The following is a 17,808-nucleotide window of genomic DNA, read 5'->3' as shown; positions in this document are numbered from 1 at the left end:
TGAAAAAAGAGATTAGAGGTTTTAAATGCTTGAAAATGTTTTATATGTTTGATTTTATTTTTAAATTCTCATTTGAATATGCTTTACATAATTACATCTTATGTTTATGTATTCTAATTTTAGATAATAGGTTTTTTAAAACATTATTTTAGAATTTAAGTTTTTTTTTATTAATATTATGTTTAGTACTTTTTTGAATTTTTTGGCATTTTTTTTAATTTTCTGACTTTTTTTATTTTTTAGCATTTTGTTATAATTTTGCACCTCGCCTTGCGCCTCAAGTGCAAATTGACCCCTACGTCTTGCGCTTTTAAAACACTAGGTGGGAGATGGTGAGTCAGAGCAAAAAAGGAGACCTAGGCTTAGGGAATATTGTGAATAAGAATAAAGCTCCTTTAGGTAAGTGACTTTGGAGGTGGCCCCTGGAGAGGGAGAGGTTGTGGCATGAAATAGTGAAAAGTATCCATGGTTGTTCTAAATCAGGTTGGGATGCGGGGGTATCCTGAAGGGCTTTGCTAACAACACCTTGGAAGGCTATCTCTGGCATTCTCCCCAAATTCCTCAAATCTGTAAGGTATGATGCTTATTCTGGAAACCCCATTATTTTTTGGGAAGATATTTGGGTGAGCACTCAACCCCTAAACCTCCATTCTTTTTTGGGAAGATGTTTGGGTGAGCACTCAACCCCTAAAAGACAGTTTCCCTTCTCACTATTCCATCTCCCTCTTTTAGGTAAGTGACTTTGGAGGTGGCCCCTGGAGAGGGAGAGGTTGTGGCATGAAATAGTGAAAAGTATCCATGGTTGTTCTAAATCAGGTTGGGATGTGAGGGTATCCTGAAGGGCTTTGCTAACAACACCTTGGAAGGCTATCTCTGGCATTCTCCCCAAATTCCTCAAATTTGTAAGGTATGATGCTTGTTCTGGAAACTCCATTCTTTTCTGGGAAGATATTTGGGTGAGCACTCAACCCCTAAAAGACGGTTTCCCTTCTCACTATTCCATCTCCCTCTTTAAAAAGAAACTCATTTCATGGTTCCTTCCCCCCTCCCCCAGTTTGCCCTTTGGCTTTAAAATAGGATTTTAGGTTTCAAAGAGGGTTAAGGGGTAAAAAATTTCTCTGTGTTTCAGAACTATTGCTGCTTCTAGATTTGGTGTGTTTGGACCCCCTAACTCGGATAAAAGGGTCTGGTCCCTAACCCCAATTGGCTCCTTCATTTGTGCATCTTTTTTTTTATTAATGAAAATAATTTATTAAATCAGAATATAAGGCAATACAAGAAACCCATGAAGAGGCACGAGCTGTTACCTCTTCTAACAAAGTATTACATCAATTAAGAACTGGATAAGCAGAAATAAACAGAAATAAAATTACATAGCAACCCAAAACAAATGATCCCTTGAAACCCCTTGCTTAGCTAGTCCATCCGCTAAGGAATTTGCTGATCCTTCTACCCAAAGAGAGGTAATTGTCATATTTCTTGTGAGCCAATTGACTTTCCTCAATAAATCTCTATATCGCCACATAGCTGAAGCTGGCTTTGTCAGCCATCCCACAACAATTTTAGAGTCTCCTTCAACTATCAAATGTTGAACTCCTAATTGTTCAGCAATCTGGATGCCTTGTACAGCCGCTCCTGTACAAGCCCTTTGCTCCAACCCCTCCTCTCAGATCTTCCCTGTTAAAAAGGTTTGGTCAAGGCCAATACCCCCCCCCAAATAGCAGTGTCCTGGGAAGCCTATTATGGTAAGATCAATACTATGGAAAACTTGCAAAAGAAGAAACATTTTATGTGTTTGTACCCAAATTGGTGATTCCAGTGTAAAGTGAAGGATGAGGACTATAGCCATCTGCTGATATCGTGCTCCTTTGCTGCCAACATTTGGAACTGGGTTGTTTAATTATTTGGGTGCAGGTGGAACTTGCCCTGTGAAGTAAAGTTGTTGTTCACTCCGGCTGCCTTTGGGAGATTGACAAAAAGAGGGAAGCTAATGTGGAAATGTATCAGAGCCACTATCTTGTGGATATTACGGGAGGAGAGAAATGTTAGAATATTTCAAGAAAAGGAAAGAAGTCTTGCTGAAACTGGGCAAGTCTTGCTTACGTGGTTAAAATCTTCACATTTGTTGGCAGAGTACTCCTTTGATGACTTAAGGAGAAACTGGGCAGTAGTGGCTTCTACAGTCTCCACCAAGAACAAATCACTAGCTGAATGGAAACCCCCACCGGATGGAGTGGTAAAATTGAATTTTGATGGCAGCTGCCAAGGTAACCCAGGGCCATCCAGAATTGGAGGGATTCTGAGAGACAAAGACAGCAATAAGTTGTCTATATTTTCAGGACCAGTGGGTGAAGGTGATTCTGCAAGGGCAGAGTTACTAGCAGCAGTACAAGGTACACAGATGGCTAGTCAAATTAGAGTGAACAATTTGATAGTAGAAAGGATTCCAAGTAGTAGTGGGCTGGCTGATAAGTCCAGAAACAGCTTGTTAGGGCTACAGGGATCTGTTAAAAAAAGTTAAATGGATGACAAAAAATATGACTGTCAGGTTTCAGTGGGTTAACAGATCAGCAAATGCAATGGCTGATTTTCTGGCCAAGCAAGGGGTGTCAAGGGGAGATCTACTTTGGGCTACTTTGTAATTGTGTTTCAGGCTTGGGTATGTTTAGTGTATATGGTTCAGTCCTCAGGGGAGGTAACATCTCGTGCCTCCTCCTAGGCTGATTGTACTTTCATTATTTGAATTAATAAAACTATTCTCATTTATTAAAAAAAAATCCTTCCACTGAATGATGACAAACTGTTAGTGTAAAAAAGCAATCAGGGAGCTATTGAATATGGACCAGATTTTATTGTCTTCCATCCTAGTTCACTTAGATTACTAATTTTTAGCATCAAATTTGTTTCCCCATCTAACCACAGGGTCTGGATCTTCATGCATTTCTCCCTTAAATCTGAGTCATTGATTCTGTTAGTTTATGCACTTTTGAGTATTTCATTACATTCTTAACTTTATATATTGAAGAAGTTTTTTATCAATGACAAGGAATCTTTTTTCAATTTTGAATTTAAAAAAAAAAAAACAAAAAAAAACTTAGGCATCAATTAACCCATTTGTGGAGAGACAACTTATTTTGACAAGCATTCCTCTAAACTACAATGGGGCTCATGGCCGTACTTGGGAGCATGATCTCTAATTCTACGAGGACAAATTACCACCCATTAATAAGCTTACGTTAAGCACAGCCAGAAGTCCCTTCCTGAAAGTTGGAAAGTAGGGAAATGAATAAGAAGGGGTGGACTTTGTGGTCTATTCCTCTGGCAGTGTTATGGGCTATATGGGAAGAACAGAATAGGAGGATTTTTTACCAAAAGTAGTCTCAAGAAGAGATGCTGATTAATCACATTGTCGAAGATCTCAGAGGCTGGTAGAGAATCAACTTACACTTTAAAGAGAATCTTCTGTCTTCTTTTTTGGCTATTGACTTCTTTGGGGGCTCCTAATGGTGTTCATATGTACAGAATCTTTTTGTACGGTGAACTGACATACTTGTATACCTTTCCTTTTTCTATTAGTACAATTTTACATTACCTCTTCAAAAAGAAAAGGAAAAAATAAATAAATCAAGGTAATTGAATCAAATAACCAAGATCAAGATTCAAGACCATCCAACCTAGGTTCTAATGAACTTTGAGTCTCTGGCATGCCTTATAAGGCACCTAAACAATACTTGCTTGATATAAAATTAAAAAAAAAAAAAAAAATGCACTCACCTTATGTTTCACTTTCTTGAAATCTAGCAACCGTAACTGTTTCAGTTTGTTGATCACATACAACCGATAATTCGGTTTCTTAGTAATGTTATTATCCAGCAGGCAAAGAAATTGCAACTTCGGAAGGGATGCAAGAGGATCGATCTCAACCAAGTTAACAAGTCGATTATTTGTTAGAACTAGGGTGTGCAGTTTTGGTAAGTATTCTGCAAATTTAAGTAACAGAAACCATTAGAGTAAGCTTCCTTAAGAAATAAACACATTGCATTAAACAGGCAAATGGCGATTTCAGTCTTACCTCCTATATTAGGATTAATACGAGTAATTCTGTTATTATTTATAAGCAAAGTGCCCAACCGACTTAGATAAGGGAAGTTTTCAAGCTTGACAATCTCATTATCTGACAGATCAATTGTATCAAATTGGTCCTGAAATTAAGATAAGAAGTATAAAAGCCATTATCATCAAACAGAAGGTGCCAAAGGGTTACAAAATTTTAAAGAGCTGAATAATCTACTTGAAGAGTTCTATTAAAGAAACATCCAACACGAGTATATAGAAGTGACCACGCAACAACAAAAAAAACAAAAAAAAAGCAGTACAGCAGCCAAGCAACTAATGAAGATAATTTATTTATGAAAAACCCATGAAAACCATAGGTGAGGTAATAGGAAGTTGGGACATGCAATCCAATGAGAACCTCCATATTTTCTTATAAAGGAGAGAAAACACAAGGAAGGACAAGAACTCAACTCAACAAAACTGTCATTTCTTATTATTTCAGCTCATGCCCTCTTTAGCCTTCCCCATGCTCATTTAGAGCCTTCTACTTGCACCAAGTTGCTCCTTCCTAGTGTGGCCATTAGTCATCTACTTAGATTGAAGGGAATGGAATTGCTGAAAATCAGAGAAGATAATAGGGCTACAGTCTTCTTCGCCAGAGACTGGTTAATCTGGTTCAACTGTTTTATAGAACTTTCCTTTAAACCAAAATGGTATTCGCCTATCACATAAGACTCAGGATCAAGGTTCAGAATATTGATACACCCCGATATGCCGGAATGTACGTATCAGGGATTTGACCAGCATGCTTATTTTTTTAATCCCCAACACACTTATTTTTACAAGAGGCTGGTCTTAACAAGGCCTATCCCTGGTTATATTAAAATTATAAAATGCTTAATATTTCACATATCAAGACAGGGCCAGTACAATATGATATGCCCCAATACTTGACAAAATTTTGAACCTTGCACCAGATGCACCCCCTCCATTTTACCCTTTTTATCAATAACAAACCCTCCATTTTACGCTTTGTGCTCTACTTATGAATTATTGAACCAAGGTAACCAAAGAGACCACACTGAGTTATCTCTTTGAACTACAGAGATAATATTCTATTTTTAGTCCTGTTTATATTAAAATGACTTGTTTTTTTGTGAATATATTTTAAAACTAATTTTGCATTTAATCCTTCACTAGTTTCATCAATTAAGACTATGTTATCAGCAAACATCAAGCACCATGGAACCGAATCTTGAACATTACCTCTGTAGTTCAAAGATAATAAGAAAAAAGGCTAGCATTACTACTTCTCTTCATTTATGACTACAACATCTCCCAATCCTAATTCTATCCCCACAGGTTATAGTCTTCTGAGATCGTGCCTGAGTTAGATGGGTTAGTTTTTAGTACAAATTCCATATTGAATACCATCTTCTAACCATACATTGACTCCCTGTCCCAAGCCCAAATAAGGGAGGAGGGTTGTGTAAAATCAGCAACCAACAATAAAACTTTTGCCAACTTCTTATGAACAAGGCTACTTAATTGTCATTTCATGCTAATGCTAGGGCATTCCCTAAAAGCAACGCACCAAAACAATGGTAAGTTGTGATGAGAAATAAGTGAAGGTTCCCATATACTTTTGGAAGAGGGTAAGTAAAGAAGTTAATCCAAGAAACATGAATCAATTAGCCACTTAGAATGTAGGAATGTTTAACAGAAAAGACTATGTAATTAGTAAATACAACGAGGATAAGGATTAATATAGCATGCTTACAAGAGACCACATGGAATGAAGGGAAGCTAAAAAATTGGAGGCCATAAACCGAGTCCAAACAGCTACCAAGTACCACTATGCTGGTAGCAACATTGCTTCCAATATGATTTATGGATGCAGATCTCAAACATGTTTCATTCATGTATCTTGTCATTGATGGGGGTCGTATAGTAGAGACAGTGATCATTTTTGAGTTGTACAGCTACAATCATGTTGGAAGCAAATGTTGCTAACAACACGTTGGTAGAACAATTATCAAAAAAACATGTTGGTAGCAGACCTGGATTTCTATAAACTATGGTGCACAAGAGAAGTAAATAACGGAATGGAATAGTGGTAATAGGCTGCATTTGTATCTCTATAAAATGGACATGAAATTTTTCCAATTGAAACATTTCAGCTAATATTTCCATCTCTTTCACAGAAAAAAGCTTTGTTTTCTGCCCTTCTAATTTGTCTTTGTAAATAGCAGGTAAAACAAAGTTCCACCGTAGAAGGAGCAAACATATGAGCCTGAAAAGTTTGTCAATTTTAAGTGAAAACAAATAAAACTTTGGGAAACATCGGGGCTTCAACAGATTAGCTGCACGGTTGTTACTAGGATGTAGAGACCCTAAACTCTATTTTTTCATCAGTAACAATGAAACTTTTATTAGTTTCCATATTGTGCCTAGAACCCCATACAGATGGCCCAGCCCCGAGGAGACCCTAGACTCATCTTTCACACAAAGGATTTCTTAACCAAATCATATCATCTATGTCCCTGGCAAGTACGCATATGTCTTTGAACCCCAAAGAAAGAATATAAACAAGATAAACTAGCGAACTGGAGGGGGAGAAAAGTCAAATACAGGTTTTGTCTCATTGCAGAAGGTAAGTCTTATAGAGAAGTTGAAGTGGAAGCTCACTCACCTCAGTCGCTCCTAGGTTCTCTATCACAGCAATCTTGTTTCCTGGAACAAAGATGATAACGAAATTTTTAAGACAAATCTAAGTTTTTTGTCTCACATAGACAACTATTACTACTGCAACTAACAAGAAACATTATGAGATATGGATGATGAAGGGATTTGTAGATAGAGAAAGAATGGTGTTGACCGCGGAGATCAAGCTCTCGCTCTCGAACGGCATTGAAGAAGTGAGGACTCTTCCATATCAAATCCGCAGTTAACCGCACCATTTTTGTTCCTTTTCCTTTTCACTCCCTTCGCTTCTCTTCCTAGTTACTAACCCTGCTGCGTCGAGCAGACGAGCACGCGAAAGAAAAGGAACGGAATAGAATACCACCGGTCCACCGCTACGATCCATCTTTATGCATATTGTCTATCCTGTTCGCTGAACCGGGTTACCTGAAAATCACATAAACTCTTAAACCATCCCTAGGGTTTTGAGAAATGCTTTTAGGGGGGCGTTCTTTTTTGGGGGATTTTGAGACGTAGAAAGTTTGTTAATTAGATTTTGGTTATTATTGATTAAAGAAACTCATATTTTTTTTCAGATTTAATTAGAATTACAGAAGTTTTATTTCGGGCAAATGATACCAATCTTCAAGGTGGGGTAAATAATTTTCCCATTCAAGGGAAAGTTGTCATACTTGAAGATGACTAAAATGTCCTTTCTACTAATAGATTTTTATGGCTAAAAGGGTCATTCTATTATTTAACTAGGTAAGTGAATTGTCAAAAAACAAGCAGGGCCTTAAAAGATAAATTATTGAAACCTCTCAAGCTCTCCTATACTTAGGTGGTGTTTGGCATCAATGACGTTTTTGGTATCATTTTTCTAGAAAAAAAAAATGTTACATTCAGACCATGCATTAGAAATCAATAAGGTGTGGTCTAAAAATAATGTCAAATTCGATGTTTTGTCAAAAAACAACCCATTGCTACCAGTGGTGCAATGATGTGGCATCATCTTGAACACTAGATAATATGATCAATGCTAAAAACAGTTCTATAGCAGTGGTATCAAACAAAATCATTATTGTTTCCCATAAACAACTTATGTGACAGCACAGTTTTCTCAACACCAATGATGTGTTCACAACTCAAACATGCCCAACACCAATGCCAAAGACTTACTTAATTACTGTATTCCCCTAAACTTTCTAACACCGTAGCAGCTACACTCCCTATGTCATAGGGCTTAGATATGCTACTCACAACTTGTTCCAACATCTTTAACCACCACACATTACAATCTTGGTGTCAACCTATAACAATGCCCAAGGCGCCCCCTATGTGTTAACTATAACAAAAGAGAGTGTCACTCTTCCTTCTAGTAATACTCTTACAAAGAGTTTCAATCTCCCTACTTTCATATTCGAACTTTCAAATTCCAATTATTTTTATCATTTTTATCTATGTTTAATTTTTTTAATTCCAATAATAACCTTATCTTTTTCATTTTGGCATAGTTATACTAAACCATAAACTGAGCTTACATCTGCACCCCACAAGGGGCGCCCCCAAATGCCCTACACCACATCTCCACTTTGCATTGAAAAATATCTCCCAAACAACAAATATGGGAGATGATGAGATCATCGTCCGGAGATGTTACCAATATAAAGAGTGGGGTCATGTGTTGTGGGGGATTTTGGGGAGCCCCCTAGTGGGGCGCATATGTGAACCGAAATTGGAGAGCCGAAATTGGTCATCCGTCAATTATTTTTTGGGATCGTTACCTATAGGCTTTTTTAAAGTTTAAATAGTTCATTCATAGCACCTCAAGGCATATGAAGCAACTTAACTAAATATACCCTCCTTAAAAAAATAAAAATAAAAATAAAAACGAAATTTAAGCCTCCTCCCGAATGGTCTTTTAACATTTGTAATTTTTTGAAGCTGATGGAAGGTGATTTGACCCGACCTCCTGAGTAGGCGACACGTGGACATAATTCGACGTAAGTGACAGTTCAACATGACAACTTGGCTACAACTCGACGTAATGAGCTCGCTGAAACCCAGCTCAAACAACTCGTCATAAGACAGCTCGCTACAACTTACTATAGAACGGCTTGTTGCAAGGCAGTTCGCCATTGGAGCCTGCTACGAGGGAGCTCACTGTGAGGGAGCTTGCTACGAGGGAGCTCGCTACAAGGGAACTCGCTACGAGGGAGCTCGCTATTGAGTGACTTGGAGTCTTCAGACAAGCTGCTCCCACATCTCTTGTCTGGCGGCGCAGCACCTGCAAGTCCAAAGGACTGTGCCCATGTCTCTCGTTAGACGGCGTTGTGCACGCCAGCTCTGCATAACTTCTCTCAACTAATGTGATTGTACCCTGCAACGGTTATCTGTGCCAATCAAATCAGTCCTGGCAAATAACGGTTGTAGCAGAGAATCAAAGGCGATTACACCCGATTTGATAGAGCATCAGTATATAAAGGCCCCGGTTTCCAAGGAGAAAGGTAATTGATTTTGCGCTTTCTGCACTCTTAGCTCTTCTTGCACTCTCAATGATTCTTTCTCAGAGTTCTAACTTGATCATCGAAGTGTTCCCGTCAGGCGAGCTCCCCGGGAATCCTTCATTTTCTTCTCCTTCTCAAGTATTGTCCGTTGCCAACTAGGAGTGACCGGATCGCGCTACATCATTTGGCGCCGTCTGTGGGAAACGCTTCAAAAAGCCTTTCTCCACCAAACACTGAAACTTTCAGTATGACTTCAATGGCTTCCTCCAGCAATGCCAGACGAAGTGTCGACCAAAACACCTCCAGGTAGCGACCTCAGCTCCCTACCGTTTGCATTCGCCATTTCACTGTACCCCTCTCCGCGGATGGAGTGCCTACCTTGAGCGTGCCTCGGTTCATGGTGCCGGTGAATGCTCCACTCCCTTCGCCAGTAGAGGTGACCTTTGCAGAACCATCAGTTCTCCCGGTGGCCAGACACAATCAACTAGAAAACTTGGTACACTGCATGCGATCTATGCAAGCTCAAATGCAACAAATCCACCAGTTCCAATTGTACCAGTAGCAGATGCTCCACCACTTCTACCAACAGCAGTACCAGCAGCAGTTTCCACCGTTGCCTTAGCCTCAACAATAAGTTCCACCTCTACACCCTGCTACACAGCAAGTCCAGCCCCGTTGTCGCAACGAGCGTCGCCCCTCTCGCTAGGGAGAGACCTCCTAGGCTCAGAACCCTCTTGGAAGCCAGGTCTCATCCCATGGTAGGAGGAAAAGACAAGTTACTCCCTCCACCTCACAGCCTGTAGTCAGGTCGGGGGCTTCTCAGCCCACCCTGTTCATGGGCCGGGTGGCCCGACGAGCCGGCCCGGCTTGAACATGCTTATAGGCCCGCGGGCTTAAAGTCGGGCCAAAAATCCTGACTCGCAATAAATTCGAGCCGGGCTCGAGTTTTGTCAAAATAGCCCGGCCCGGCCTAACCTAATATTAAACTTAAAATTAGTTATGTGATTATGTCTATTTGAATAATTTTTTTTATTTAAGAATGTAAAATTGTGTTTTAAAATATAAAAGAAAGGGAAAATACCATCTTGTAGGCCCATTGCTCATTTAAATAGAAAAAATATATTATATGAATTTTCACTTCTAATTTGAATAGGGAAAATTGTTTTTTTATTCAATTAGGTCAGGCTTTGGGCTCGGGCTTGGGTTTTGGGCTTTTTACCAGGGCTGGGCTCAGGCCCAAGTTATAGGCCCGTTGGTCAAACCGGGCTCGAGCTCAGGCCTAGTATATTTTCATTAGTGACAAGTGAAAGCTCGGCCCGAGCCTGGCCCGACCTGGCCCATGAATAGGTCTACTCTTAGCCAGTCAGACCCGCGTCACCTCAGCCTTTGCAGTTCGAGCTCCCGCTCGCCAAAAACCAGTTCGAAGTTCTAGCCGCTGACTTTAGACAAGGTCCTTCAGTTCACAGCAATCAGCAGCAACCCGAGCCCCTACCTGGGCCCATCGAGCTCGGTGACACAGAAGCAAGCAGCACTAACGCCAAGCCAGCGAAGCAGTAGCGGAGACGCTACCGAGCTCGCCGAACTGCCACTCACAACTTGCCCGAGCTCAAGGGTAAAGAAGAGGTAAGCTTAGACAAAGTAAAAGCCACTCCGCTCCTCTCAGTTCCATCCCCATTTGTCTCTGGAACTCCTTGTCGTCCCTAATGCGAAGAACTTCAAACCTCCCTTGGATAAGTCTAACGGATCATTCGATCCAAATGACCATGTTGACCCCTTCTAGTCACAGATGCATTTGGCAAGGGCCAGTGAGTCCTGCATGGGTGTGGCTTTCTCCACCACCTTCAAAGGAGTGGCCCGCACATGGTACAGGAATCTTGCGTCCATATCAATAAAAAGTTGGGCGCAATTCGTGCAAGTCTTCACTTTTCATTTCGTCACTAGCAAGCGGTGCCCGAGAACCCAGGAGAGCCTCCTTGGCATAGTCCAGAGGGAAGGGGAGTCAATCCGGAGTTATATCAAGCGGTTCAATGATGCTTGTTTACAGATACCCGACCTGGACCCCGCAATTCGGCTTACAGCGGCCAAGAGAGGCATCACGCACAAAGAATTCAAGTGGCACGTGGTTGTAAATCGGCCCAAGACTGTGACCGAGTTTGTCAAACTCACAGATCAGTTTATAGGGACGGAGGAGGAGATCAACGAGAAGGGTGAGCAGGTCCCCAAGAAAAGGAAAAGGGAAGGCGAGTCCTCAGTCCAAGGGGACAGTAAGAAGAAGACCCACCCAGCTCGGGGGGCAAAGGCAAGTCAACCTTTCCGAGCTTCGCCAGCAGAAAGGACGGACTACACACCCTTGAACGCGAAGCGGGCCGAGATCCTTATGGCGATCAAAGACGCCTCCGTATGTGAAGTGGCCACCTCGACTGAAAGGGGACCCAATGTAAGAAATAAGAATTTGTATTGTAGTTTTCATAAAAATCATGGTCATAGTACCGAGAATTGTAAAGGAGCTCATTCGTTATAGATACTTAAGGAATTTTGTACAAAATAGTAATAATAAAGCAGGTGGGCAGGCGGAGCAAGGTAGAGATGCTCCCGAATCTAGTAGCAAACCAACAGAGCAGCCGTAGAGGCTGCCCCCTGAAGAGAGACCAGTTTGGGGGACTATTCATGTGATCGTCGGAGGTTTGATCGTCGCAGGTTGCACATCAGCTGCAACTCAAACATCAGCTCGCGAGGTCGGAAGGGAGGAGCAGAACCCCCCGAAGCGGCCAAGGATAGAAGACCCGATCTTCTTCATAGAGGATGACGCGCATAGGGTCCACTACCCCCACAATGATGCGCTCGTCGTAAAGATCAAGATTAACGACCTTGAAGTCAAGCGTGTCCTCGTCGACTCCAGCAGCTCGGCAGACATCCTTTTCAAGGCAGTATTCGACAAGCTTCAACTCCGAGAGAGCGATCTCAAGCCCACAAGTACTCCCTTGGTAGGCTTCAACGGAGAGGAAGTCAGGCTCCTGGGTAGAATTACAATACCTATGGAAGTCAGCATCGGGCATAGCATAGTGAGGCTCAACCATGACTTCTTGGTGGTCGCGACTCCCTCCCCGTACAACGCCATAATAGGTCGGCCGATCACCCATGCTCTACGTGTGGTGGTCTCCACTTATTATTTGGCGATGAAGTTCTCCACAGACTTCGGAGTTGGGGTGGCATGAAGCAATCAACTCGAGTCTCGTAAGTGCTACGTTGCCGCCCTCAAAGGGAAAGCCAAGGTGGCCGATGACCTTGAGCTGGGGCGACTTACAAAGCAATGTGAGGAGCAAGCTACGCCTACAGAAGAAACTGTCTCCATCCCAACTTCGGCAGAGGACCCAACTCAGACATTCCAGATCGGCGCCTCAATCCAAGAACCCTTGCGATCTCAATTGTTAAGTTTTTTACATCAAAATTTAGATGTTTTTGCATGGTCCATGGCATAAATGTCCAGCATAGACCCAAGCATCATAACTCACATGCTAAATACTGATCCTATAGTTAGGCCCGTTAGACAGAAAAAACGCAACTTAGCACCGGAGCGCTGGAGAGAAGTTGACGAGGAGGTCGGGAATATCTTCGCAGCCAACTTTATCAAAGAGGTCCATTACCCGAGCTGGGTAGCCAACCCAGTCCTAGTAAAAAAGGCCAATGGTAAATGACGCATGTGCGCCGATTATACCGACCTAAACTGAGCTTGTTTGAAGGATTGCTTTTCGCTCCCCAAGATTGACCGCCTGGAGGACGCAACCTTAGTGCACGAGTTGCTGAGTTTCTTGGACGCCTACTTGGGCTATAACCAGATAAGAATGGACCCTGTCGACGAAGAAAAAACAGCTTTTATAACTAAACTAGGGTTGTACTGTTACAAGGTCATGCCCTTTGGACTGAAAATGCCAGGGCTACCTTCCAAATACTTGTAAATAAGTTGTTTGAGCAATTGATCGGCAAGAAAATAGAATGTTATGTAGACGACACGGTCGTCAAGACTCGATTTTCAAATGATTTAATACAAGACTTGCATTCTGTTTTTGAAATTTTGCGTAAGTTTAACATGAAAATAAACCCGAACAAGTGTGTATTCGGTGTCACCTCAGGTAAATTCCTAGGGTACATCATCAATCGGTGTGACATTGAGGCCAACTCGGATAAAATTAAGGCTATCCTAGATGTGAAACCACCCTGGAAATTAAAGGAGGTTCAGAGGTTGAATGGCCATATAGCCGCTTTGAGCCACTTCATGTCCAAGTCGACAGATCGTTGCCTGCCTTTCTTTAAGGCAATTAAAAGCAAAGGCTTTGAATGGACCGAAGAGTGCCAGTTCGCATTCGACGAGCTCAAAAGATACCTCGCCAGTATCCCGATCTTAACCCGACCCGAGGAGGGTGATGTTTTGGAGTTGTACCTCTCGGCAAGTGACGAATTGGCCAGCTCAATACTGATAAGAGAGGTACAACTCCAAAAATTGGCGTATGCGTTAGTCATCGCAGCTCGGAAGCTCCGTCTGTACTTCCAAGCTCATATTGTCGTCGTCCTCACCAACAAGCCTCTAAGGAAAGTCTTGCTCAACCCCAAGGTCTTTGGTAGTTTGACACGTGGACTCCAAGCTCTGGACCTGCTGGCAAAGAAGCTCCCTCTCCGCCGCTGCCCCTCGAAGACTCCTCCCTATAACGGGTGCTCTCCTCAGACAGTTGGAAGATCCACGCTTCCTGGTCCTTGACGAGCAACTCTTGGGCCTTGCTCCCCTTCTGAGCCTGGAAGACCTCGCTCCAGGCATGATCGAGCTCACGTTGGAGCCTCTGCATTTCTGACTTCTGGTTGGCGGCGTCCTAGGAGTGGACAATAGTCTGACAGGCCATGGTGTGGATGGCAAAGTTCAACTATTAATAAGAAAGTCAAGGTAAGTAAAAAAAAGAAAAAAAAAAAAAAAGAGAGAAGAGGGGGGGGGGGGAGAAAAAGGGAAGAAGCAAGCACTTACCACCATGCAGTGAGACGAGGTCAGCCAAAAGAGCTGCCTAGGGTGCATCCCAGACCAGTCCGCAAACCTCCTCATTAGTGACCATCTGTTGGCTCCTTCGCATGGCCCCGAGGAAGTTGGTAATGCTCTCTTCCCTCCCCTCGGTAGGGAACCGCGGGAAGATGGTGGGCGCGGCCAGAGGGTACTCCTCTAGAGGTGGGACCTCTTCTTCTTCTTTGCCTCCCACGACTACTTCCTCAAATGGCACAGGTGGGACCTCTGGCGGCATAACAAAGGCTAGGTCCGCAGCCTTGAACTCGGTGGTCCCCGAAGTGGACGCTTGGTCGGGGCGTGACCTCTTTGCCCTGTGCTTCTGGTTACTCAACAGAAGGCAACGTGCATCCACTCCAGACATGTTGGCTACAAGAATCACAAGGAATTAGTCCAGCTCACAAAAAAAAAAGAAAGAAAGAGAGAGGGCAACCTAAAGGCAACCTATCGGGGCTTAGGCTGGCTTGCGCGAGCTTATCCTCGGCCAAGTAGTTCGAGCAGAGGAAGTCGATCTCCGCCCAGGACTGCAGCATCTCCCGAACCCTTGCATTCAAATTAATGCCTAGATCCTAAATAGCGGCCCTCTAGTGGGTCGGAAAGGGCCACCCCTCGGGGTTGCGAACTACAAAGGAACCCTGTTTCCAGGCTAGGATCCTGTTCGGCAGCCCGTGAAGAAGCTTGAAGTCGAGACGAGGGGAAAAGTAATAAGAATGCCTGTCTGGAGAGGCTCTGGGGGAGGCATTCTTGATGGATAGAATAGAGGTAAAGGTATCAAGAGAAAGAGGAAGACAGTACTCAAAGAAAAAGGAAATAGTACCAACCACGTTCCAGATTGAGTTCGGATGAAGTTGGTCTATGATGATGTTAAAATGGGTAAGAACCTCCACTATCATAGGATGTAGAGGGAGTCAAAGACTAGCCACGCACTACTCCTCAAAGATCATGATCTCATCATGATCGTGCTCCCAGGGATAGTTACCGGATGGGAGGCTATAAATAAGATCCCTAGGGAGGTCGTAGTGAAAGACTAGGGCCCAAAGTCTCTCCATAGACAAGGAGGAAGGGCCAAAGCTATCCGGCTCCCGACCCCGGGAAGTGGAAGCCAAGTTACCGGAGGCTTTCCGAGCCTCCAGAGATTGTCCTTCGGTAAAACCCTAAGCTCCCCCCGAGCTCGAGGGGACCTCGTCCTGGTTACCATCCCGGGAAAAGGCACTGTCGTATGGGTACTCAGACATTATTGACAAAACAGGAAGACTCACTAGGAAAAAGTAAACTGAGAAAGCGACGCGAACAGGGAGAGCTCGAGCAAACAAGGTGAAGGCGTGACCTCAAAATTGAAAGCAAGGCAAGTTGGCATAAAAAAATGAGGCATGGGGCCCTCTTATTTATAGCCACTGTGCCCAAAAGCCAACAACTCCAATTAAAGTAGATCCAATGGCTCGCAATCAAACTGGATGCACGTCTTCCAAAACTGAAGGCAGCCTGGCGCACTTTTTGGTACCCGAAAAATCCAGAAATTGCTTGACATCCATGCGTATATTTCATGCGAATGGTCAACCTAGTTTGAATTGCGGGTCAAATCCACCCGTCACTTCATGAACTCCCCGCGCTAGAGCAAGACCCTTAGTCCAAGGAGTGGGGGGCAATTGATAGAGGGTGATTTGATCCAACCTCCTGAGTAGGCGACACATGGACATGACTCGACGTAAGTGACAACTCAGCATGACAACTTGGCTACAACTCGGCGTAATGAGCTTGCTGAAACCTAGATTAAACAGCTCGCTACAACTTACTATAGAATGGCTTGCTGCAAGGCATCTTGCTATTGGAGCCCGCTACGAGGGAGCTCGCTACAAAGGATCTCGCTATTGAGTGACCCGGAGTCTTCGGGAAACTTCTTATCAGACAAGACCGTACCTATCAGGCTGCTCCCACGTCTCTTGTCTGGCGGCGCAGCACCTGCAAGTCCAGAAGACTGCGCTCACGTCTCTCGTTAGGTGGCGTTGTGCACGCCAGCTCTGCATAACGTCTCTCAACTGACGTGACCGTACCCTGTGACGGTTATCTGCGCCAATCAAATCAGTCCTGGCAAATAACGGCTGTAACAAAGAATCCAAGGTGGTTACACCCAATTTGACAGAGCATCGGTATAAAGGCCCCGGTTTCCAAGGAGCATGGTAATTGATCTCACGCTTTCTGCACTCTTAGCTCTCCTTGCACTCTCTATGATTCTCTCTCAGAGTTCTAACTTGATTATCGAAGTGTTCCCGTCGGGCGAACTCCCCAGAATCCTTCATTTTCTTCTCCTTCTCAGGTACTGTCTATTGCTGGTTAGGAGCGAAGCCCCTGCCAGGTAGGATTGATCGGATCGCGCAACATCAAAATCCATTACTTGCGGTCAAAGTCAATTATGATAATTCGTTAGCATGAATGATTTATTTATTTTTATCTTAGGAATATCTTTATCTTAGTTTTCAACCTTAAATGTATTTTAGGAAAATCCCTGAACTAGGAATAAAAACTAGAGAGCTCCTTTAAGGAGGAAACAAGGTCGATAAGAAAAGAACTACCCAATCATGCTCAGCATTGCTAAGAGATCAGTCTTGGTGGCTACTGAATGAGCTAGAACATTATACTGACGTCGCCAAAAACATATAGGCGTCTCCTGACTCCTGAGTGTAAGGGGCCGCCGATTCAATACCTCTGCAGTTTCGAAATGGAGACTGCAGATCAAAATCACACCTTTCCTCCCTGAGGTGCTTTACCACAGTTTTTGCATGATGATAGGATTCCGAAGCTCCTGCCTGATCGCCTCTAACATGGCCAATCTAATGGCTCTAAGCTTCAGCCTCAAGAGTCAAACTACAATGTACCGCTTCACCAATTGGTCTGATAAAAGATCTCGGGTTCTTCACAATCACACAAGCTACTAGTAATTAACCATAGTTATTTTCTCTATCTCGAGTAATGCAACCACGTGCGTGTTTGCCATTTGTCAACAAGTAGGCATCAACGTTTATCTTAAGAGTTACTTTCATGTGATGGGTTGGTCATTTTACCCATTTCCAGTTTTAATTTTCTTCCTTCTTTATTTTCTTCAACTAGCGAGTCCTGTATGATGGATGGGCTTTGTTAAAACAAAACCTAAGTTGAAGAACCCTTATAACATTTTTAATTGGGCAAAGCCAAAGTGATTCCAAATCAAATTAACATTATTTTTGTATTATTGTTAGATAAATTTGCATTGATTTTTCTATTAATGTTTATTAATTTTTATGGTTAGATAAATTATTGCTAATTTTTATTTTTTACTATTACATACTTAATTTTTTGATTAACTTAATATATTAATATGACAGAATTTAGAGATAACAATAGGGCGGGATCAGGATGCGGGCCATACTTTCCATACTTGTCCCAAGTAACTCCCCATCCCGTCTTAATTCTTGCCAAGGGAGAAAATGAGGAAACTATTTTTTTCCTCATGAATTTGGCATTTTTTATGAACTCTATTCCATTCCA

The 17,808-nt window shown here is 42.8% G+C and overlaps 1 protein-coding gene across 1 annotated transcript in view; it reads right to left on the bottom strand.

Moving 5' to 3' along the window:
* U2A' (U2 small nuclear ribonucleoprotein A) overlaps positions 1-7,329 on the bottom strand; it is a 36,464-nt gene extending 29,135 nt beyond the window's left edge. Inside the window, exons 1-4 of the mRNA XM_088977529.1 lie at positions 6,935-7,329; positions 6,749-6,789; positions 4,073-4,202; positions 3,775-3,980 (exon numbers count right to left, since the gene is read on the bottom strand). Of these exons, the coding sequence (XP_088833655.1) occupies positions 3,775-3,980; positions 4,073-4,202; positions 6,749-6,789; positions 6,935-7,016 (459 nt within the window). The 5' untranslated portion in view covers positions 7,017-7,329. The remainder of the gene's footprint in view (positions 1-3,774; positions 3,981-4,072; positions 4,203-6,748; positions 6,790-6,934) is intronic.
* Positions 7,330-17,808: the final 10,479 nt, after the last annotated feature.

Source organism: Nelumbo lutea, chromosome 3 (assembly GCF_056320005.1).
Source record: "Nelumbo lutea isolate HS-2025 chromosome 3, American lotus-T2T, whole genome shotgun sequence".
Classification (NCBI taxonomy): domain Eukaryota; kingdom Viridiplantae; phylum Streptophyta; class Magnoliopsida; order Proteales; family Nelumbonaceae; genus Nelumbo; species Nelumbo lutea.
The sequence above is the reverse complement of the archived record's forward strand: the minus strand, read 5'-3'. Positions and strand labels throughout refer to the sequence as shown.